The 25,211-nt window shown below is 42.9% G+C and overlaps 1 protein-coding gene across 2 annotated transcripts in view; it reads right to left on the reverse strand.

Annotated features, from left to right (window-relative positions):
* Positions 1 to 25,211, reverse strand: part of SLC7A6 (solute carrier family 7 member 6) — a 54,567-nt gene that overhangs the window by 27,534 nt on the left and 1,822 nt on the right. The window contains exons 1-2 of one of the 2 annotated variants that reach the window (XM_060185235.1): positions 23,292 to 23,420; positions 7,310 to 7,865 (exon numbers count right to left, since the gene is read on the reverse strand). In XM_060185235.1, the coding sequence (XP_060041218.1) occupies positions 7,310 to 7,829 (520 nt within the window). In that variant the 5' untranslated portion in view covers positions 7,830 to 7,865; positions 23,292 to 23,420. Of the gene's footprint in view, positions 1 to 7,309; positions 7,866 to 23,291; positions 23,421 to 25,211 lie in introns of those variants that run through there. The other variant, XM_060185236.1, reaches the window with a different exon arrangement.

The following is a 25,211-nucleotide window of genomic DNA, read 5'->3' on the forward strand; positions in this document are numbered from 1 at the left end:
CCAAAGTAAAAACCCTGTGGTGAGGGGTAGACATGCAGCTTCCTGGGCCAGTGGGGGGTGGGAGTGGGTGGGAGGGATGGGTCACAGTCTTTTGGTGGTGGGAATGGTGTTTATGTACACTCCTAGTAAAGTGTAGTCATATAAATCACTAGTTAATTAATATGAGAGGGGGGAAATTAATTGTATGTCTTGAAGTTTTTTAAAACACAGACTGAATCTTTTTAATATATAGGCTGTGTATTTGATATGCGGACTCTCTCAAAAGCCTAGACCAAGTAGATCAGAAGCAACCAATAGCACAGCTATATACAAGATACTGGGTACTGTACAGCATACCCTAACAAAAGGACTTTTCAAAGTTAACCCAATTACCAAATAATGTGATGATAACATTAACTATCGATTGTCTTTTTGAACCCTAAGACAGCAGGAACCTCACATCTCCACTATAGAGCCTCTACTTCACCCAGTCCTTGAACCTTTGGATAGGGCCCACTTCCCCATATGCCTCTCCCAATCCATATCAAATAATATTGCATCTGCCGATCACAACCTAATCAACACAACGATGGCCACCTCAACATGCTTCAGCTCAGACTGTGTCCAGAGACTTCATGTGTGGAATGACAACCCTTCAGCTTCATTACTCGGGTGAGACCTTTCCTTACATAGTATTCTCTAATTATATCCCAGGTGGTTCACTTTCTAACAAAGACCCAAAACCTAGATAGATATACACCAGTTTCTGTGAGAGAGAGCATATGTTCACACGTATCCATAAACTACTGCAAAATATATACCTGAAAGCAGAAGTACACTAGAGTTTGCAGTGAGTATCCCCCTAACACTTCCTCTCCACTATTCCAAGCTTTGGGTCCATGATTGCTCAACAATTTGTTTGGCTTTGTATGTTAACTCTCTTTTCAGTCACCAGGTTCCAGATGTCATCATGATGCCGGCCAGGCTTCCCTGGACTGAAGACCCCACCAATGTGCCCTGGAGCTCCGCTTCCCCAGAGACCCACCCTACTAGGGAAAGAGAGAGGCAGACTGGGAGTATGGAACAACCAGTCAACGCCCATGTTCGGTGGGGAAGCAATTACAGAAGCCAGACCTTCCACCTTCTACAACCCACAAGGACCCTGGGTCCATGCTCCCAGAGGGATAGAGAGTGGGAAAGCTATCAGGGGAGGGGGTGGGATATGGAGATTGGGTGGTGGGAACTGTACCCCTCCTACCCTATGGTTTTGTTAATTTATCCTTTCTTAAATAAAAAAAAAGAAAAGAAAGAAATTCCAAGGCTCTCATCCAAAAAAAAAAAAAATGGGTAAAATGATAAAAAAAATAAAATAAAATAAGGGAGTCGGGCATTAGCGCAGCAGGTTAAGCGCACACACGTGGTGCGAAGTGGAAGCACAGGGGTAAGGATCCTGGTTCGAGCCCCCGGCTCCCCACCTGCAGGGGAGTCACTTCACAGGCAGTGAAAGAGGTCTTCAGGTGTCTATCTTTCTCCCTTCTCTGTCTTCCCCTCCTCTCTCCATTTCTCTCTGTCCTATCCAACAATGACAACATCAATAACAACAATAACTATAACAATAAAACAAGGGCAACAGAAGGGAAAATAAATATTTAAAATAAATAAATAAAATAAGATCTGAAGTACTGAAGATTGGGCAAGCCTTTGTCACTTCTGTCAGGTATAATGCAGACATGACTGTCAGCGCTTGTATAGCCAACCTGGCCCACCAGGAAAAGTCCTAGGCTGAGGATGGCAGAGCAGTTGTGGACCTCGCTCCCAGAATACTTATGAGTCATGCAACCATCCCACACTGCCTACTTTTAACATGTGACAGGAACACCTCAATGTGCCTGAGTCATACTGCTGCTGAGCTGGTTGAAACCCAAACTAATCTTGAATAATATATGTGCCCTCAGACAGAACTGCTCCTCTCGTCTCCTGATGAGGATCACTTAGTCTGGCAGTCTTATGTAGCAGCTCCAGTTATACTGAGAGTTCCTTTACCCACAGGCAATCGGGAGGGGAGGGAAACTTTCCAACTCCTCCCCAAAACAGGCTGGGAGTTACTAAGGGGCATTCAAGGACAAGAGTGCAACAACACTTAGCTAGTTAGAAGGGGAAAACAACTAGACGTCAATTAAGAGAGAAATTTCTGCAACCATTCAGGAGAGGTAGACTATTCCAAATGGAGATTCTAGAATCAGGAGCTAGCTCTTGGGATATCTTTGAATATGCAATACACATGCCTTACAGAGGGAAGAAAGAAAGAAAAAAAAAAAAAGCCCTGTTGGCCCAGCAGGAAACATAGTAAGAGCCTAGGACTAACAAGTACAAGGTCCTGAGTTCAAACCATAGCCACTTCATGTGCCAAAGTGACATAGTGGTCAACTAATAAATATTTATTATAATAAATATTTTTTTTTAAATTTATTACAAATAGGGCTGGAGAAATGGCTCACTTGGATAGTATGCTGCTCAGGGGGCCAGGTGGTGGCACACCTGGTTGAGCACACATATTACAACGTGCAAGGGGCCGAGTGGTGGTGCACCTGGTTGAGTGCATGTATTACAGTGCGCAAGGATGCAGGTTCAAGCCCCCGGTCCCCACCTGTAGGGGGAAAGCTTTGCAAATGGTGAAGCAGTGCTGCAGGTGTCTGTCTGTCTCTCTCCCTCTCTATAACTCCCTTCCCTCTTGATTTCTGGCTGTCCTTATCCAATAAATAAAGATTAAAAAAAAAAAACATATTACAATGTGCAAGGACCCAGGTTCAAGCCCCCGATCCCCATCTGCTGGGTGAAAGCTTCACAAGTGATGAAGCAGGTCTGCAGGTGTCTCTCTGTCTCTCTCCCTCTTTATCTCCCCATCTCAATTTCTCTATCCTAAATACATACATAAATAATGTGCTGCTCTGCCATATGCACAAGCCTGGCCCCTATTGCATTGAAGAAAGTTTTGGTACCGTGGTCTCTTCTACTTTCTGCCTCTCTGTATCTATCTAAAAAATAAAATAAAATGAGATTAGGGCAGGGTTATGCAAAAAGATTCATGCTTGAGGCTCTAAGGTCCCAAGTTCAATCCCCAGCACCACCACAGGCCAGAGCTGAGCAGGGATAAAATAAAATAGTAACAAATTTGAAAACCACTTTGTTTTTTACCTACACAAATATACATATTAAGTCTATTCAGTCTTACTGTAAAAGTTTTAAAGCTATATGGTGATAGAGTCGAAGTAATTTGAGCAACTATGATTAAAACTCAGTCTTCTTTGGTGCTGTTGATATAAAACTGTCTACTTATAGCAAAAAACAACTATAACAGAAGCCTACAGAAGCCTGCTCATGCCTAGTCCAAGATGGCAAGAAACAACAGAAAGCTATTCCAGCACTATTACTTCTTTTTTAAAATTATTACTTGTTTTATTTATTTATTATTGAATAGAGACAGAAACTAAGAGAGGGGAAGATAGAGAGGGAAAGAGACAGAGAGATACCTGTAGCCCTGCTTCACCACTCATGAAGCTTTCCCCCACAAGTGGGGAGCAGGGCTTGAACTTGGGTCCTTGTGTACTGTAATGTGTGTGTTTAACCAGGTGTGTTATCACATGGCCTCCCAGCACTATTCCTTTTTCACTGTGGTAGTCTCCCTCCATTTCCATCACTTTGCCACGCAAGCCTTGAAGAGGAAACAGCTGTGAGTAGACCTCTGTTCTGATGTCACTAAGTCAGTACTGAATTGATTACCATGCTGATGCCAAAACTAGTGAAGAGTGTGAGGCTACCCATCAGGCAAGACCCACAGGCATAAATGGACTAGCAACTCTAAGCCAGAATCATGCCTTTTCTGCATTCAGGTCAAGTACTCACAATGCTGGGTACCTGGATTACTGAGAATACAGTTACTCACCATGCCAGACAGAAGGACCAATAGCTTGTGAGAACTGCCATTTTCCCCTAGAGTCCTATAGTCACATGTGAGCATAAGAGCACCTGAGCTTACTAAATTCAGTCTGCAGGCTGAGATCAGAACAACTACAGAAGACTGTACAATCCCAAAACATGCAGGAGCAGAATGTACCTTCAGGAGAGTTTCTCAACCTCAGCACTATTGACATTTTGGGTCAGATAAGTCTATGTTGTGTGGGGATACCCTGGGCATTATATAATTTCTTTCCTTCTTTTCTTTCCTTGTTTTCAATGTTATCGCTGGATCTCAGTGCCCTACAAATCCACTGCTCCTGATGGCCATTTTTTCCTTTTTTTTTTTTTCTTAATTGGATAGAAAAGAGGGAAATTGAAAGAGGAGAGAGAGATAGAGAGGAAGAGAGACACCTGTAGACCAGCTCTGCTGCTTGTGAAATGTCTCCCCTGCAGGTAGGCGGTCAGGGGCTCAAACCCAGAACTTTGAGAGAGTCCTTGCCCTTAGTACTATGTGCACCAGCACCTAGCCCCTATAGAAACTTTTCTGAGAGAGTTCCATATGAGGCAAATCCCTTGAGTATAAAGGCACAGTGCACTGCACAATCTTCTACTGCCAACTCCAAGGCACACTAAGACTATTTTTAATACTGGATAAATTGCATATACTGCCAAAGCTTTTGCAAGCAGAGATATGGAAAGAACAGAATGTAATTAAGTGTCTTTGTAACACAGGGATTCTGAGCCACTTCTCAGCTAAAATGGGAAAAGTTAAGACTGGGAAAATTCAGAGATCAATCCTTTCCCACTTTCCTCCTTACAATCTCATAAGAAAAGGTAAAATAAAGAGTAATCTATTTAGACCTCAGGTTCTGTCTTCAGAAACCCAAACATGGGGTAGAAGTTACTTTCCTCTCACTGACTAAAGGCAGAGTTTTTTTTTTTAATATTTATTTATTTATTCTCTTTGGTTGCCATTGTTTTTTTTCAAATATTTATTCCCTTTTGTTGCCCTTGCTGGCCCTTGTTGTTTTATTGTTGTAGTTATTATTGTTGTTGATGCCATCGTTGTTGGATAGGACAGAGAGAAATGGAGAGAGGAGGGGAAGACAGAAAGGGGGAGAGAAAGATAGACACCTGCAGACCTGCTTCACCACTTGTGAAGTGACTCCCCTGCAGGTGGGGAGCCGGGGGTTCGAACCAGGATCCTTATGCCGGTCCTTGTGCTTTGCGCACCTGTGCTTAGCCTGCTGTGCTACCGCCCAACTCTCTAAAGGTAGAGCTTATTTACAAAATCAGTGTAAAGAAATCTGAAGCACCAGTGGGGAAAAAGCATTTTTAGTGTGCTATCTGCTACATTAGAATGATTGCAGAGGGAGTCGGGCAGTAGCACAGCGGGTTAAGCGCATGTGGTGCAAAGCACAGGGACTGGCATAAGGATCCCAGTTTGAGCCCCCAGCTCCTCACCTGCAGGGGAGTCACTTCAAAGCGGTGAAACAAGTCTGCAGGTGTCTATCTTTCTCTCCCCCTCTGTCCTATCCAACAATAATGTTATCAATAACAACAACAATAATACAACAAGGGCAACAAAAGGGAAATAAGTAAGTAAATATAATAAGGAAAAAAGAAAAAAAATGACTGCAGAATGGCAGTGTAGAAAAGAGCAGGTACTTTGGGCCAGTCGGTAGTGCAGTGAGTTAAGCGCACATGGCGCAAAGCACAAGGACCTGTATAAGGATCCCAGTTCGAGGCCCTGGCTCCCCACCTGCAGGGGGGGGTCACTTCAAAAGTGGTGAAGCAAGCCTATGTGTGTCTATCTTTCTCTCCCTGTCTCCCCCTCCTTTCTCGATTTCTCTATCCTATCCAACAACAGTGACAGCAGTAACAACAATAATAATAACAATGATAAACAACAAGGGCAACAAAAGGGAAAAAAATAGCCTCCAGGAGCAGTGGATTCGTAGTGCAGGCATCAAGCCCCAGTGATAACCCTGGAGGCAAAAAAAAAAAAAAAAACAGGTACTGTGGGCCAAAGGGACAATGTCTTGGGAAGCCCATAATCTAGGATGCATCAAGGCGATTTACTCACTTATGTTTTATTATTATTATTATTATTATTATATTTATTTTCCCTTTTGTTGCCCTTGTTTTTTTATTGTTGTTGTAGTTATTATTGATGTTGTAGTTGTTAGACAGGACAGAGAGAAATGGAGAGGGGGAAGACAGAGAGGGAGAGAGAGAGAGAGAGAGACAACTGCAGACCTGCTTCACCACCTGTGAAGCGACTCCCCTGCAAGTGTGCAGGGGATCGAACCGGGATCCTTATGCCGGTCCTTGCACTTTGCGCCACGTGTGCTTAACCCACTGCGCTACTGCCCAACTCCCCACTTAATGTCTTTAAACTTGTTTAAGTTAAAAAGCTGGGAAGTAAATTTTTTTTAAGAAGCAGAATAAATTTCTCAGAATTGATGGCTTTTTTTTAATAACTTATTTATTCATAAGAAAGATAGGAGGAGAGAAAGAACCAGACATCACTCTGGTACATGTGCTGCTGGGAATCACACTCAGGACCTCATGGTTGAGAATCCAATGCTTTATCCACTGCACCGCCTCCCAGACCACAGAATTGATGGCTTTTTCTCACCCCTTGAGTTAAATTACAATTAATGATGTTGACATCAATGAAATTATTTTGGGAACCAGGAGATAGGTCACCCAATACAACACACACTTTACCATGTGCAAGGACCAAGGTTCCAGTCCCAGGAAGACCTGTGAAGCAGTGCTATGATGTCTCTTATCTGTCACTGTCTCTCACTCTCTAAGGAACAAAATAAAAGCAGCCTGGGATGGTGCACTGAGTAAAGCTCTGGAATTGCAAGCATGAGGTCCTGAGTCCAATTCCTGTACCACATACACCAGAGTGATGCTCTGGTTCTTTACCCTTCTCTCTCTCATTAATAAATAAATATAAATAAATAAAAAGTCCACCAGGAATGGTGAAATGATGCAGGTGTGGAGCTCAAGTTATAACCCTGCTTAGAAAAAAAAAAAAATCTCACAAGACATGCACCAACCTGTCACACAGGCTGGGAACACAAAAATAGGAACAGCCAACAGTCACAGGACTGAGAAGCCCCAAAAACCACAAACAGATTCAAGTTTCTCCCACCCCCATCTTTTATCCTTACTTATCTCTCAGGATTAAGTGATTTTGGTGAGATTACCTCCTCAAAAGTAAAATGCCTCCACTCAGCCCACTCCACACTCCCCTTCCAAAAAAGTGAAATATGCTATTCAAATATAAGATACCACTGTCATTATGAACATAACCCCCATTCCCACATATTCTCCCTTGCCAAGTCCCCAGACTTACATATGCAAGCAGCGGCGAGGAGTCTGCAGGCTAGGTACGGAGGATTGCAGGATGGGAAGGAGGGCTGGATGATGTAGTTGGCAAAGGTGATGGCAATGATGGCCTGGCTGGTGGGTTCCACAATTAGCAGAGAGGCCCACAGGCGTATGAAGGCAATGAAGCCCCCAAAGGCCTCTAGAATATAAGCATAGCTGGCCCCAGACTTGGTGATGGTGGTCCCCAGCTCTGCATAGCAAAGGGCACCCACAACAGAGAAAAGCCCGCCAATGGCCCAAACAACCAGTGACAACCCGTAGGAGGTAGTGGATATCAGCACACCCTTGGGTGAAACAAAGATTCCTGAGCCAATCATGTTGCCCACCACCAGGCTGATTCCATTCAGCAGAGAGATCTCCTTTTTCAGTTGCATAGTTTCTGCGGTTGCCTTAGATGGTACACTGTCAGCTTCCTCTCTGGGGGGGCTGGCCCCAGGAATGAGATGATAGGTGGGAGTGGGGTTCCCCACCTCCCTGGCTTCCATGGCAAACAGTTCCTTCACACCTGTGTTTACTGTGGCCTGCAAAAAATATAAGTAAAATAAGTATAATATGTAAGTATAAATATAAGCCCCCCGCTCCCCACCAGCAGGGGGAAGCCTTACAAGCAGCAAAGCAGACTATCAGTTGTCTACCCCTCTCTCTCTCCCTTATCTCCCAACTTTTAAAAAATTTTTTTAAATTTATTTATTTCTCTTTTATTGCCCTTGTTTTTTTATTGTTGTTGTAGTTATTGATGTCTTCATTGTTGGATAGGACAGAGATAAATGGAGAGAGGAGGGGAAGACAAGAGAAGGAAAGAGAAAGACAGACACCTGCAGACCTGCTTCACCGCCTGTGAAGCGACTCCCCTGCAGGTGGGGAGCTGGAGCTCAAACCAGGATCCTTACACCGGTCCGTGCGTTTTGCGCCATGTGCGCTTAATCCGCTGCGCTATCACCTGACTCCCTCTCAACTTTGTCCTATCCACTAAAATGGAAAAAATGGACAGCAGGAGCAGTGGATTCACAGTGCAGACATTGAGCCACATCGATAACCCTGGAGGTTAAAAAATAAAAAAACTCCCAAAAGCTAGTTCTTGCTCTATTCTTACCAGCTTAAAAACTTGGCAACCCTGCCCTACAGAGAAGAGTCCCAGGTGGTCCATGAGGTGGTGCAGTGGATAAAGCATTGAATTCTCAAGCATGAGGTCCTGAGTTCAATCCCCAGCAGCACATGTACCAGACTAATGTCTGGTTCTTTCTCTTCTCCTATTCTTCTCATTAATAAATAAAAAAATATATAGGAGTCAGGTGGTAGCACAGCGGGTTAAGTGCAGGTGGCGCAAAGCTGCAAGGACCAGCATAAAGATCCCGGTTCAAGCCCCCGGCTCCCCACCTGCAGGGAAGTCTCTTTACAGGCAGTGAAGCAGGTCCGCAGGTGTCTATCTTTCTCTCCCCATCTCTGTCTTCCCCTCCTCTCTCCATTTCTCTCTGTCCTATCCAACAACAATGACATCAATCATAACTACTATAATAAAATGAGGGCAATAAAAGGGAATAAATAAATATTAAAAATGCTTAATAAATAATTTTTTTAAATAAAGAGAGAGGGGAGTCAGGTGGTAGCACAGTGGGTTAAGCGCATGTAGAGCAAAACGCAAGGACCGCTGAAGGATACCCGAGCCCCCGGCTCCCGACCTGCAGGGGAGTCGCTTCAAGGCGGTGAAGCAGCATGTCTGCAGGTGTCTGTCTTCCCCTCCCTCTATTTCTCTCTGTCCTATCCAACAATGATGACATCAATAACAACAATAACTACGACAACAATAAAAAACAACAAGGGCAACAAAAGGGAAAATAAATAAATATTTAAAAAATAAAACTAAAAAAAAGACAAGTCCCAGCACCAAGTTTATAGCTTTAACCAGTCTCACAGACTTCATACTACACTGCCCATACCCAAGTTAATCTTGCTCACTCACCTTCAGGCTAACATAAATAGGAACATAAGCAGAATCCATTTACACAGGTCTGGAGCTACTCTCTGACTGACGAAGAACATGGTAATGGGAATGGCTAGGAAGATGTTCAGATAAGGATTTGTCTCTTTTGCATAGACTTGTCCAAGGAAAGAACCCTCATGAAAATAGATACCCAGGGCTGGGTACATAGAACCATGGTTATTCCTAAGACTTTCATGTCTGAGGCACACACAGTTAAACAGTTAAATATTACCAAGCACAAGGACCCAGGTTTGAGCCCCCACTCCCCATCTGCAGGAGGGATGCTTCAGGAGTGAAGCAGATCTGCAGATCTCTCACTATCTTTACCTCCTCTCTCAATTTCTATCCTATCCAATAACAGAAAATTAAAAAAAAAAAGGGAGTCGGGTGGTAGCACAGCGGGTTAAGTGCAGGTGGCACAAAGCGCAAGGACTGGCATAAGGATCCCGGTTTGAGCGCCACCGCCCCCCCCCCCCCCGCGCTCCCCACCAGTAGGGAGCGTCACTTCACAAGTGGTGAAGCAGGACCTCGGGTGTCTCTCTCTCCCCCTCTGTCTTCCCAGCTTCTCTCCATTTCTATCTGTCCTATTCGGCAAAAACAGCAATAACAACAATAATAATAACCACAACAATGATAAAAACAACAAGGGCAATAAAAACGGAAAATAAGTAAAATATTTTTTTAAAAAACTTTCATATCTCAGATTTAATCCCTAGTAGTCATAGTCATCATCCATACGCCAGGCTTGAGCAATGCTCCGGTAAAAATAAATTTAAAAGGGGTTGGTACAATTTATACATCATGTTCCCTAAATCCCTCATCCAGTCAATAAAGATGGGCATGCCAAAACCTTGTTTCATGGAACTCTGAGCGAGCAAGGGAACCAACCACAGTCAAGCAAGAGTAAGCAGTTGCAGGAAAAAAGCCAGCCTCCACAAACCCCACCCAAAATTCTTGCCTTATCTGTCTTGGTCTGTTTCCAGAATCTGGACCTGAATTCAAGTGAAAAGTCCTTTTGGGCACTAGACAGTCTTCCCCGACTCCCAGCTGAGTGGAGCCAGTCTACTCTGCTTAGAAGACAACTGGCATTAAGGCAGCAATACTTTTCCTTTCACCCCTGGCACCAAATTATGCAGGCTTCCCTGGAGGCACATGGGAAAATGCTTGTTTTCACCTGCCTGTCAGGTGAGTCCAGGCATCCATGAAAAAAAAAAAAAAAACAGGAAATAGCTGAGGAGCCTCACATTAGAATTAGGTGGGACTGAACAGAGGAAAGCAGAAAAACCTGGTTCCAGTGACCACTCCAGTCCCCTCCAGCAAGCATTCTTTTTAGACTTCTGACATCAGATGTATGGGTGTCTACACATCAAACAATTCTGTGACACCAGATGCAAGTCCGAAAATTTAACTCAGTTCTAGCACTACTCACCTGGAGAAAACATCAGATTCCACAGGTTAGGTTAAAGGGCTCAGTACTGACAGAGTGCCCCACTCCCAATTCAGACTTCCACACAAGTCTAGGTTGTTACCTGGACTTCTGACTGACTAAAAAACTGAAAGGTCTTAATAATATCCACTCCTTGGGTTTAAGTAATTTGTTAGAATAGCACACAGAATTCAGAAAAACAGATTGCTCACTTATTAGATCATCAGGTGTGTTTATTGATTTTTTTTTAAAGATTTTATTTATTAATGAAAAAGACAAGAAGAGAGAAAGAACTAGACATCACTCTGGTACATGTGCTGCTGGGGACTGAACTTGGGATCAAGGTTTGTTTATTTTTTTAAGGTGATGCCCAGAACAAACCCAGGACCTTGAAAATGTGTGGTGCCACTGAGATCATCTTCCCTGCTTAAATATGGATTAGCAAAAGCGATAGACACTCAATTTTGTTCCACAGACCTTAGTGAATACTCATAAGAAATACTAGACCCATCTTGGATGGAGCTAGAAGGAATTATGTTAAGTGAGCTAAGTCAGAAAGATAAAGATGAGTATGGGATGATCCCACTCATCAACAGAAGTTGAGAAAGAAGAACAGAAAGGGAAACTAAAAACAGGATCTGACTAAATCGAGAGTAGGGCACCAAAGTAAAAACCCTGTGGTGAGGGGGAGGGTGGACATCCTGCTTCCTGGGGCGGCAGGGGGGCGGGGGTGGGTGGGTGGAACAGGACACAGTCTTTTGGTGGTAGGAATGGTGTTTATGTACACTCCTATTAAAGTGTAGTCATGGGAGTCGGGTGACAGTGCAGTGGGTTAAGCACACATGGCGCAAAGCGCAAGGATCAGCGTAAAGATCCCAGTTCAAGCCCCCAGCTTCCCACCTGCAGGGGAGTTGCTTCACAGGTGGTGAAGCAGGTCTGCAGGTGTCTATCTTTCCTCCCCCTCTATGTCTTCCCCTCCTCTCTCCATTTCTCTCTGTCCTATCCAACAACAATGACATCAACAACAGTAACTACAACAACAATGGAAACAAGGGCAACAAAAAGGAAATAATAATTTTTTTAAAGTGTAGTCATATAAATCACTAATTAATATGAGAGGGGAAAAATTGATTGTATGTCTCAAACTTTTTAAAACAGACTGAGTCTTTTTAATACATAGGCTGAGTCTTTGATATGTGGACTCTCTCAAAAGCCTAGACCAGGTAGAACAGAAGCAACCGGTGACACAGCTATATACAAGATGCTGGGTATTATACAGCAAACCCTAACAAAGGGACTTTTCAACCCAATTACCAAATACCAAAATTAGTTAACCCAATCACCAAATAATGTGATGATAACAGTAACTATCCATTGTCTTCTTGAACCCTAAGACAGCAGGAGCCTCACATTTCTATTATAGAGCCTATATTCCGGGAACCTTAGGGTGGGGCCCACTTTCCTGCATGCTTCTCTCAATGCATATCAAATAATACTGCATCCACCAATCACAACCTAATCAATGCAACGAGTGCCACCCCAGCATGCTTCACTTCAGACTGTGTGGAATGACAACCCTTCAGCTTCATTACTCGGCCACCAGGTTCCAGAGGCCAGCACGATGCCGACCAGACTTCTCTGGACTGACGACCCCACCTATGTGTCCTGGAGCTCCGCTTCCCCAGACCCACCTTACTAGGGAAAAAAGAGAGACAGGCTGGGAGTATGGATCGGCCAGTCAACGCCCATGTTCAGCGGGGAAGCAATTACAGAAGCCAGACCTTCCACCTTCTGCAACCCACAACGACCCTGGGTCCATACTCCCAGAGGGATAGAGAATGGGAAAGCTATCAGGGGAGGAGATGGGATATGGAGATCGTGTGGTGGGAATTATGTGGTGTTGTACCCTTCCTATACTACGGTTTTGTTAATATCTCCTTTCTTAAATAAATAATTAAATAATAATAATAATAAAGGAAATACTAGAGAGGCTAGATAGAAATATAGATACGGATGGGGTAGCTAATATAATGGTTATGCAGGAAGACTCTCATCCCTGACACTCAAGTCCCATATTCAATCCCCTGCACCACCATAAGCCAGAGCTGAGCAGTGTTCTGGTGAAAGGAAAAAAAAAAAAAAAACGCAGCTCAATCCTCAGTACCACCATAAAACAGTCAAGCAATACTCTTGTGGGGGTGAGGGTGTGGGGGAGATAGTAGTGTGGTAGGATCACCTATCTTATAATGTTAGAACACAGCCTCCACTGCCTTGGAGGAAACTTTAGTGCTACAACATGTGTCCATGTCTTTCTCTCTCTCTTTATTTTTAACCAGAACACTGATTAAACATAAACACTGATTAGCCCTGGTTTATGGTAGTGCAGGGGGACTGAACCCGGGACGTGAGTGTCAGGATGAGAGTCTTTCTGCATAACCATTATGTACCCCCTCCATCTATCTCCTCCTCCATCTCTCTCTCCTCCATCTCTCTCTCTCTCTCTTTCTCTCTCTCTTATTCTATATGAAAAAGTCAGCCTGGAGCAGTAAACCCTAGAAAAAAATACATTGTATCTCAATCTACTACTATTCTATAGACTACAGCTAACCATCAATAACAACTTACAAAATGGGACTGAAAGTTAACTCAACTGAGATGGTGTACAAGATACCATGCAGCATCCAGGTTAAAGTCCCAGTACCAGGAGCTGGGTGGTAGCACACCAGGTTGAGCACCTATGTTACAGTGTACAAGGACCCGGGTTCAAGACCCCAGGCCCACCTGCAGGGGGGAAAACTTCACAGGTGTTGAAGCAGAGCTGTAGGTATCTCTCTGTCTCCCCCTACCCTCTAAACTTCTGACTGTCTCTATCCAATAAATAAATAAAGATAATTTTTAAAAAAATAATGCTTAAAAAAATGTCCCAGTACCACATGGGAGTACTATGGAGAAGGTCCAGGGATGGTGAAGTGATGTTATGCTATCTCTAACCCAACACCCTCACACCTCCTTATCTCCTCATCTGAAATAACAAGAATGAAAGTCAACCTTGGAGCAGTGAATTAAAAAACAAACAAACAACAAAAAAAACCCTTACAATAGAAAAACTCACCTGTGGGCAGGGGTAGATAGGATAATGGCTATGCAAACAGACTCTCATGCCTGAGGCTCCATCAAGTCCCAGGTTCAATCCCCTGCACCACCATAAGCCAGAGCTGAACAGTGCTCTGATTAAAAAAAAAAGAAAAGAAAAAAGAAAGAAAGAAAAAGAAAAACTCACCTGTATAGTGTACCTGTTTTGCCAGATGCATGACCCAAATTCAAGTTTGTTCCCCAGAACACTGAAAGAAGCTGTGGTGCTGTGATTTTTTTTTTTTTCTTTTTCTCTCTATATATCTATTTGAAAAAATTAGCCTGGACTTTCAGGGGGAAAAAAAAATTCACCACACACCAAAACAAACCTAACAAAACAACTTAGTATAAATAGTCAAAAATAATTAATAGGGGAGTCAGGCTGTAGTGCAACGGGCTAAGCGCAGGTGGCGCAAAGCACAAAGACCAGCATAAGGATCTCAGTTCAAACCCCGGCTCCCCACCTGCAGGGGAGTCGCTTCACAGGCAGTGAAGCAGGTCTGCAGGTGTCTATCTTTCTCTCCTCCTCTCTGTCTTCCCCTCCCTCTCTCCATTTCTCTCTGTCCTATCCAACAACAACAATAACTTACAATAATAAAACAAGGGCAACAAAAGGGAAAAAATAAATAAAATTAATTTAAAAAAATAATTAATAGGACAAGACTTAGAGATGATAGCACTATATGGGAGGGAGTCTAAAATAACTAGGGCTGAAATATTAAATGTAATGATGTAAAAATTGGGACAGCATGTATTAACAGATATGCAATTTCACCAGAGATGAAAAACATAAATCAAAATGGGAAAAGTTAAATAACAATAATAATAATAATAATAATAATAATAATAATAATAATAAAACAGGCCTTCCAAGAATTGTAATACAATGGTCTGAGGTTAAAAAAATAAAAATAGGGAGTTGGGCGGTAGTGCAGCAGGTTAAGCGCAGGTGGCGCAAAACACAAGGACCAGCATAAGGATGCCAGTTCAAGCCCCAGCTCCCCACCTGCAGGGCAGTCGCTTCACAAGCAGTGAAGCAGATCTGCAGATGTCTATCTTTCTCTCCCCCTTTCTGTCTTCCCCTCCTCTCTCTATTTCTCTCTGTCCTATCCAACAACAACGACATCAATCATAACTACAACAATAAAACAACAAGGGCAACAAAAGGGAATAAATAATAAAAAGATAAAAAATAAAAATAAGGGAGTTGGGCGGTAGCGCAGTGGGTTAAGCACACGTGGCACAAAGTGCAAGGACTGCAGAAGGATCCCAGTGCGAGCCCCCAGCTCCCCACCTGCAGGGGAATTGCTTCACAGGCGGTGAAACAGGTCTGCAGGTGTCTGTCTTTCCCCCTCTCTCCATTGCTCTCTGTCCTATCCCACAATGACGACATCAATAACAACAACAATAATACAGACAACAAAAGGGAATAAATAAAATTTTTTTAAAATTACTGTGTACAGTAATTAAAATAAATAAATAAAAAATAAAAATAGGGGGGTCGGGCAGTGGCGCAGTGGGTTAAGCGCATGTGGCGCAAAGCGCAGGGACCAGCGTAAGGATCCCGGTTCGAGCCCCCGGCTCCCCACCTGCAGGGGAGTCGCTTCACAGGTGGTGAAGCAGGTCTGCAGGTGTCTATCTTTCTCTCCCCTTCTCTGTCTTCCCCTCCTCTCTCCATTTCTCTCTGTCCTATTCAACAACGAATTGCGTCAACAAGGGCAATAATAATAACCACAACGAAGCTACAACAAGGGCAACAAAAGGGGGAAAAAAAATGGCCTCCAGGAGTGGTGGATTCATGGTGCAGGCACCGAGCCCAGCAATAACCCTGGAAGAGGGAAAAAATAAATAAATAAATAAATAAATAAATAAATAAATAAATATAGGGGGGCAGTGGTGGTGCACCTGGTTGAGCGCACATGTTACAGTGCTCAAGGACCCAGGTTCAAGACCCCAGTCCCCACCTGCAGGGGGAAAGCTTCACAAGCGATGAGGAAGGTCTGCAGGTATCTCTCTTTCTCCCTCTCTATATCCCCTACACTCTTAATTAAATAAATAAAAAAAATAAATAAAAATAAAAACAGGGGAGTCAGGCAGTAGCGCAGCAGGTTTAGCGCAGCAGGTTAAGCGCATATGGCGCAAAGCGCAAGGACCACCATAAGGATCCGGGTTCGAGTCCCCGCTCCCCAACCACAGGGAGTCGCTTCACAGGTGGTGAAGCAGGTCTGTAGGTATCTTTCTCTCCCCCTCTCTGTCTACCCCTCCTCTCTCCATTTCTCTCTGTCCTATCCAACAATGATGACATCAATAACAGTAACTATAACAACAATAAAAAACAAGGGCTGGGAGTCAGGCTGTAGCACAGCGGGTTAAGTGCAAAGTGCAAGGACTAGCGTAAGGATCCCGGTTCAAGCCCTGGCTCCCCACCTGCAGGGGAGTCGCTTCACAGGCGGTGAAGCAGGTGTCTATCTTTCTCTCCCCCTCTCTGTCTTCCCCTCCTCTCTCCATTTCTCTCTGTCCTATCCAACAATGACAACAATAATAATAACTACAATAAAACAACAAGGGCAACAAACGGGAATAAATAAGTAAATAAATATTAAAAACAAGGGCAACAAAAGGGAAAATAAATAAATATAAAAAATTTAAAAAATAAAAATAGGAAAAAACAAGTAAATAAAAATAGGGAGTCAAGTGGTATAAATAAATATTTAATAAATAAATAAAAATAAAAACACTTTTTACTATTTTTAATTGTTATACAATGTAAAGCAAAGGTAGTAACAATGTGGATTCATAGCAGATATAAAGTTAAAATAGCACAGAAATAGAAAGGAAGGACTGGGAGTTATACTGTTAAGTTTTTTTTTTAAGGCACATTAATTTTTTTCTTTTTTTTTTGACCAGAGCACTGCTCAGCTCTGGATTATCATAGTGCTGGGGACTGAACCTGGGACTTTGAAGCCTCAGGTATGAAAGTCTCTTTTTTTTTAACTTATTGTTATTTATTTATTAGAGTCAGCCAGAAATCAAGAGGTAAGAGGGAGAAAAAGGGAGACTGACAGAGAGTTACCTGCAGCACTGCCTTACCACCTGCAAAGTTTTCCACCTGCTGGGGCTCAAACTTAGGTCCTTGTGTATTTTAACAGGTGCACTCAATCAGGTGTGCCACCACCTAGGCCCACAAATTACTTTTTTTTTTTTGCCTCCAGGGCTATTCTTGAGGCTCAGTGCCTGCACTAAGAATCCACTGTTCCTAGAGGCTATTTTTTCCCTTTTGTTGTCCTTGTTGTGCCATGTGCGCTTATGGTGCTGCTCTACCACCAGACTCCCTTGTTGTCCTTGTTTATTGTTATTGTTGAGTAAGACAAAGAGAAATCAAGAGAGGATGAGAAGACAGAGGGGGAGAAAAACAGAAACCTGCAGACCTTCTTCACTGCTTTTGAAGCAAACCCCCTGTAGGTGGGGAGCCCGGGGCTCAAACTGGGAACAAATTGCCTTTTTTTTTCTTTTTTTCAGGTCAAATTGCCTTTTTTAAAAAGGTTTATTGGGTGGTCTGGGAGATGGCTCAATGGATAAAGCACTGAACTCTCAAGCATGAGGTCCTGAGTTCAAGCCCCAGCAGCACATGTACCAGGGTGATATCTGGTTCTTTCCCTCTCCTCCTATCTTTCTCATTAATAAACAAGATCTTTTAAAAAAGGAAAAAAAGGTTTATTGGGCTGGGAAGATGGCATAATAGTTATGCAAATGACTTTCATATGTCCCAGGCTCAATAAACAGCACCACTATAAGCCAGGTGAGTCCTGCTCTGGTAAATTAAATAAACAGCCATTGTGGTCGAGGAGCAGGTGTAGAGGCTAGAACATTGGACTTGAAAGCAAGAGGGTCTTTAAAAATAATAATAAATAGGGACACAGGTCCAAGCAATGGCACACCCAGTTGAGTGCACACATTACTATGTGCATGGACCCTGGTTCAAGCCCCTGCTTCCCCACCTACAAGGAGGACACTTAACAAGAGATGAAGCAGGTCTGCAGGTATCTCCCTTTCTCCTTCTCCTCAAATTCTCTGTCCTATCAAATAAAATAGAAAGATTTAAGGGTAGGGGCAGCTGTGGAGATAGCATAATGGTTATAGAAAAAGACTTCCATGTCTGAAGCACCAAAGTTTCCAGGTTTAGTCCCCAGGGAATGAACCATAAGCCAGGGATGAGCAGTGCTCTGGTAAAAAAAAAAAAAAAAAAAAAAAAGGGGGGGGGAATGGCCACCAGGGGGGCCGGGTGGTGGCTCACCTGGTTGAGCACATATGTTACAGTGCCCAAGGACCCTGGTTCGAGCCCCCAGTCCCCACCTGCAGGGGGAAAGCTTCACAAGTGGTCAAGAAGGACTGCAGGTGTCTATCACTCTCCCCCCTCTCCATTTCTGACTATCTCTATCCAATAAATAAAGATAATAATTTTTTTAAAAAATGGCCACCAGGAGCAGTCACAATCCTGGTGGCAAAAACAAACAAACAAAAAATACCAGGAAGCTAGCACTGGTTATGCAAAAGGCTGATGCATTAAGCTCTGAGATCCCAGGTTCAGTCATTACCACCAACATAAAGCAGAGCCAAACAATGCTCTGGTAACACACACACACAGAACAAAGTAGCTATATTAACATGAGACAAAATAGACATCAAAATAAGAAACATTGTTAAGAGTAAAGAGACACATTACATAATGATAATAAAGTCAGTTCATTCAATTGATAGGCCCTGGAGGTGGTGCTGTGGATAAATCCTTGTACTCTTAAAGCATGAGGTACTGTATTTGGTCCCTGGTATCATATGTGCTAGAGTGCTGCTCTAGTCCCCTTTCTCTCTGACCCCCCCCCATTAATAAGTATATAGTTTTTTAAAATATTCTTATTCATTATTGGATGTCATTTTCGCCGGGCTGGCTTCACGGGCAGGTAACAGACGACCTGGGACTCATGGCTGGGTTGTACGCAGTATCTCTTTATTCATGCAGGACGCAGCGCAATCTATACCAAGCTAAGCTAAACTGTCTACTAGAAACAATCTTGTCCTTATAAATATACTAGCCCTGTAGGGTGGGAACAGGATGCGATGCAGAGAGGGTGGAGAGAAAAGTGACTGGTGAAAATCAGGGTATGACAAGGAGAGGGGGCAGAGCAGGCAAGAATTCTACCACTGAACCACCAATGCCCTGGAGGGAGGGTGGTGCTTGTTAACAGAGGTTATGTAAATAGAATACAGTGTTATGTAAATAGAATGCAGGGGGGATTAAACCAAATGAAACAGAAGGGGTTTTTAGAAGTAGAATTAGAAGCATACCAACAATTGGATAGAGTCAGAGAGAAATTGAGAGGGGTGAAGGAGAAATAGAGAGGGAGAGAAACAGACATCTGCAGCACTGCTTCATCACTCATGAAGCTTTCCCCCTGCAGGTGGGAACCAAGGGATTGAACCTGGGTCTTTGTGCACTGTAATTTGTGTGCTAAATCTTTTAAGTCAATTTTCTTTTTATTATTATTATTATTATCTTTATTTATTGGATAGAGACCGTCAGAAATCAAGAGGATGGGGGAGATAAAGAGGCAGAGAGACAGAGAGACACCTGAAGCCCTGCTTCACTACTCACAAAGCTTTCCCCCTGCAGGTGGGGACTAGGGGCTCAAACCCAGGTCCTTGTGCATTGTAGCATGTGCACTCAACCAGATGTGCCACCACCCGGCCCCTTAAGTCAATTCTATTGACTATATAGAAGACTATTCTAAATATTTCCTCCAAAAACATAGCTTCAAAACACAAGCAAAATTTGATTGATATGAAAGGAGAAATAAGACAAAACCATGATTAGGGTTGGAGATTTCAACACACCTCTCTCAGCCATCAACAGAATGAACAAAACAAAAATAGGAATTTGGCAAGAATCTAAACGAAATAAAATGGAATGTCCCAACAACTCTTATCTAAGTAATTATGTGAATTCTGAGAGGATGGAAAACAATACTGTTTGCAATAGAATCTTATCTCTGTGCAGGAGATGGAGGCAAGACAGGGCAGACCACTTTCCACCACAGTAAAAACACTGTTTTGTTGAGATTACCAGCCCTACTACTTGGCATTTGAGCAGGAAGGGACCCTCCTTCAAGTGCTGCCTTAGGATCAATTCCAAATGTGTTTAGCTAGGACTACCACTAGATCACCTGCATATAGTCCCAACTGAATTACTTATACTTTCCAAGTTTTAGTAGCTTCAAGATTTCCAGAGTCCAACAATCAAACATCTTGCTCATGCTGAGCCCTCTACTTCAAATACTGACTTATACCTCCTCAACTTTCTTTTTTTTGCCTCTAGGGTTATTGCTGGAGCTTGGTACCTATACTATGAATCCACTGCTCCTGGAGGCAAATTTTTTCCCCCATTTTATTGGCTAGGAGAGAGGGGGAAAGACACCTGCAGACCTGCTTTACTGCTTGTGAGGCAACCCCCCTGCAAGTGGGGAGCCAGTGGTTCGAACCATGATCCTTTTACTTTGTACTACTATGTTTGTTTACCTCAGTCCACTACTGCCCGACCTTCATGCCCCTAAAGTTTCTAGTACATACTTCTATCTCACAGCCACCTCAGTCCTTTACTCCCTTCAGTCTCTCAGCTAGTTTGTGAACTCACTGTCCTATTTTAACAAAGTCTTAGCACAAGGCCTAACATTTAACCGGTACACAGTTCGTGATCACTAAATCAAAAAAAAATTAAGTATTGAATGAAAAAAAAATCAAGGACAACTAATGCCAGAAGAGAATACACACAGCATACCCTACTGAAAGCCTAACACTTTGAGCCACTTGCTCTCCAGAGAAACAGTAATAAAAAAATTAACTAAAAGGAGTGATTCGTCAGCCTAACAGTGGTTCTCATCATTTTCTGTTATGGTGATTGTTCTTCAGGTAACAGGTGATAAAGGAGTAAGGGAGAAAAAAACTGTAAGACTACAATAGTGATTTTGAATTCATTTGTCTTTAGTCTCAACATAGTATCTACACAAATTCAAAAAGCATTTCAGGGGCTAAGGAGATAGAATATGGTTGTACAAAAAGACTTTCATGTCTGGGGGCGTGGGGGTGTCGGGCGGTAGTGCAGCAGGTTAAGCACACATGGCGCAAAGCACAAGGACCAGAGTAAGGATCCTGGTTTGAGCCCCCAGCTCCCCACCTGCAGGGGAGTCGCTTCATGGGTGGTGAAGCAGGTCTGCAGGTGTCTGTCTTTCTCTCCCACACCTGTAATTCCCCTCCTCTCTCGATTTCTCTCTGTCCTATCCAACAACAATAATAATAACAGCAACAACAAGGGCAACAAAATGGGAAAAGTGGCCTCTAGGAGCAGTGGATTCATAGTGCAGGCACCAAGGCCCAGCAATAACCCTGGAGGCAAAAAAAAAAACTTTCATGTCTGAAGTACCAAAGTCCCAAGTTCAAACCCTAGCACCACCATAAGCCTGAGCTGAGCAGAGTTCTCGAAAATATAAATAAATTTGTAAAGACTATTTTATAAGCTACGTTTAAGAATTGAAGAAAAAAGGGGCCGGGTAGTGGTGCACCTGGTTGAGTGCATATGTTACTATGCACAAGGACCCAGGTTCAAGCCCCTGTCCCCAGCTGCAGGGGGAAAGCTTTGAAAGTGGTGAAACAGTGTTGCAGGTGTCTCTGTCTCTCATCCTATCACCCTTCCCTCTCAATTTCTGGCTGTCTCTATATAATAAATAAAGATAATAAAAAAATTTAAATAAAAATTTGAAGGAAAAAGGCAACTAGGAGAAAAGATGCTGAGAAATACAATAAAATCTTATATATATATATATTTTTTTATTTATTCCCTTTTGTTGCCCGTGTTATTTCTACTGTTGTTACTGATGTTGTTTGTTGTTGGATAGAACAGAGAAAAATGGAGAGAGGAGGGGAAGACAGGGGGAAAGACAGACACCTGCAGACCTGCTTCACCGCTTGTGAAGCGACTCCCCTGCAGGTGGGGCTCAAACCAGGATCCTTAACGCCAATCGTTGTGCTTTGCGCCACCTGCACATAACCCACTGCACTACCGCCTGACTCCCAAAAAACAATAAAATTTTAACTGTAATGAAAACAGAACTGCAAGACAGAGTGAAAGTAGCTCTGCCACTTTTTTTTTCATTTCTTATCTATTTTGTTTTTATGCAGAGCCAAGGGATGAACCCAAGGCTTTGAACATGCAAAACCTCTGTTGTACTACTACTTCTGGGTAACTACTCCTGGGTGCTAGTTTCCTATTTCTTTTTTTTTTTCTGCCTCTAGGGTTATTTCTGGGGCTCTGTGCCTGCACTTTGAATCCTGGTGCTCCTGGTGGCTATTTTTTGCCTTTTGTTGCCCTTGTTGTTTATTGTTGTTGTTATTTTATTGTTATTACTGGTGTTGTTGAATAGAATAGAGAGAAATCGAGAGAGGAGGGGAAATCAGAGAGGGGGAGAGAAAGATAGACACCTGCAGACCTGCTTCACCGCTTGTGCAGCAACCCCCCTGCAGGTGGGGAGCCAGGGGCTCAAACTGGGATCTTTACACCAGTCTTTGCACTTCTTGCCACGTGCACTTAACCTGCTGCACTACTGCCAGGTCCCAACTAGTTTCCTATTTCTTTTTAACACTCTCACAGCAAATATATATATTTAAAGTGTCTTTCTTAAGATTCTATTTATTTATTCATGAGAAAGATAGAAGAGAGGAAGAACTAGACATCACTCTGGTACATGTGCTGCTATGTATTGAACTCGAGACGTCATGGTTGAGAGTTCCACTGCTTTATCCACAGTGCACCTACCAGACCATATATCTATTATTTTTTAACCAGAGCACTGCTCAGCCCTGGCTTATGATAGTGCTGAGGATTGAACCTGGGACCTTAGAACCTCAGGCATGAAAGTCTTTTGAATAATCATTATGCTATTTCGCCAGACCATACTGCAAAAAATTTTAAAATGGTTTATTTTATTTACTACATATGAGAGAGTCTCATATGAGACAGACAGAAAGAAAAGCCAGAGCACCACCTGGGTACCTGAAGCACTAGGCATCAAATTTGCAACCTGAGGCATGAAAGTCGGAAGCTCTGCCAATTGAGTTCTTTCCCCACCTGCAAATATCTTTAATTGTAAAGTGCCCAGTTACTCTACAATAGATGTATGATAAACTACAATGAGTATATATATAATTTCTATGATTATATATATGATAAATTAAGTACATAATTGTTAATTATGTATGGGCAATTATCTTTAGTATTCTTTTCACATTGTATAAAAATAAATAGAATTATTTAGAAATTACAAAGAACCAAGAAAGCTAAAAGGTAACAGCAATGATATTCACCTGTGAGGAAATAAGTAAACATCACACTTTCATAAGTTGACTCTTCATAAATGGTCAGGAACTGAGAAGAAAATGAAGTCTTCACAGCAAGGCCTAATTCCACTTGACTGTCCTGATCATTTAACCTCTGCAACAAAGAGTAAGAGGTAACTATCAAAATAAAATAAATGTCACGCCTCTAGTCCCCACCTGCAGGGGAGAAACTTCACAAGTGGTGGAGCAGTGCTGCAGGTATCTTTCCTCCTCTCTACCTCTGTCATATTTATATACATGTATTAGCAAGTAGCAGAAAGATATTTTTCTCTATTCATGCCCTGCAGGGGCAACAACCACAAAGAAGCTCCATCATCACACCCATACCAGGATGTACTAAAGTAACCAGCCTAAATATATCAGGGAACTAGCCTGGTCATCTCAAATAGTGCATTTCTTTCTTTCTTTTCTTTTTTTTTTTTATTTATTTTCCCTTTTGTTGCCCTTGTTGCTTTTCATTGTTGTTGTTATTGATGTCGTCACTGTTAGATAGGACAGAGAGAAATGGAGAGAGAAGGGAAAGACAGAGAAGGGGAGAGAAAGACAGACACCTGCAGACCTGCTTCACTGCTTGTGTAGTGACTCTCTTGCAGGTGGGGAGCCGGGGGCTCCAACTGGCATCCTTACGCTGGTCCTTGCGCTTTGCGCCACGTGGGCTTAACCCACTGCGTAACCGCCTGACTCCCTAAATAGTGCATTTCTGGCAGCTGTTACTTTGTAAGTCTCAAGTCCCCTGAATCTTTGTGTCACCTTTTCAAAAAATGGATCCACATCCTGGAAATTACAGTAGGAAACAATGAGGACAGAGGCTAGAAAATTTCCTGTGCCAAAAAGTGCCATGGAAGTAAGTGACATAACTGATATTTATTTTACAGATAAAAATATATTCACTGCTAACAGGAAAGGAGGAAGATGAGAGAAAAATCAGGCTGAAAAAGTTAGTTTAGTTGAAAAAGAAAAATCTTGGTGTACTGACAGCACCAACGTAAAAGACTGGGGTGGGTGAGGAGAGGATTCAGGTCCTGAAACATGATGGCAGAGGACCCAGTGGGGGGTTGTATTGTTATGTGGAAAACTGGGAAATGTTATGCATGTACAAACTATTGTATTTACTATTGAATGTAAAGCATTAATCCAATAAATTAATAAAAAAAAAACAAGCATAAAAACATGAATGATGGGGCCGGGTGGTGGCACACCTGGTTGAACACATGTATCACAATGCGCAAGGACCTGGGTTCAAGCCCCCGGCCCCCACCTGCAGGGGGAAAGCTTTACAAGTGGTAAAGCAGGGCTACAGGTGTCTGTCTGTCTCTCTCCCTCTCTATCACCCCCTCCCTCTTGATTTCTATCTGTCTCTATCCAATAAATAAAGATAATAGTAAATTTAAAAAAAAAACATGAATGATATCTGAGACCAAAATTGGGAAGCAAAAGATAGGCAGTTACCTAAATGGTCTCATAGGGGAGGTAGAAATAATATCAGGGAACATTCATATGCATTGAAAGTCTGTTCTTCCCAGATCTTCAAATCAGACAGCAGCACTGAGTGATAAGCAGCAGATGGCTGAACACTGTGCAGCCACAGTTCTAGATTTGCTGGTTGTGCTTCCTCCACCCTGTCAAGGGGCAGGGATTGAATCCTTTTAATTGTGTCACCAAACACACAGCTCCATGCACACAAGAGATACTCAAAAAAAAAAAAAAAAAAAAACCTGTTAAATATCAATTCCTGGGGGCCAGGCGGTAGTGCTGCAGGTTAAGCGCACATGGCGCAAAGTGCAAGGACCAGTATAAGGATCCTGGTTTAAGGCCCCGGCTCCACCTGCGGGGAGGGCATGTCACTTCACAGGCGGTGAAGCAGGTCTGCATGTGTCTATCTCCCCA

The sequence above is a fragment of the Erinaceus europaeus genome, chromosome 2 (assembly GCF_950295315.1).
Source record: "Erinaceus europaeus chromosome 2, mEriEur2.1, whole genome shotgun sequence".
In the NCBI taxonomy this organism is placed as follows: Eukaryota; Metazoa; Chordata; class Mammalia; order Eulipotyphla; family Erinaceidae; genus Erinaceus; species Erinaceus europaeus.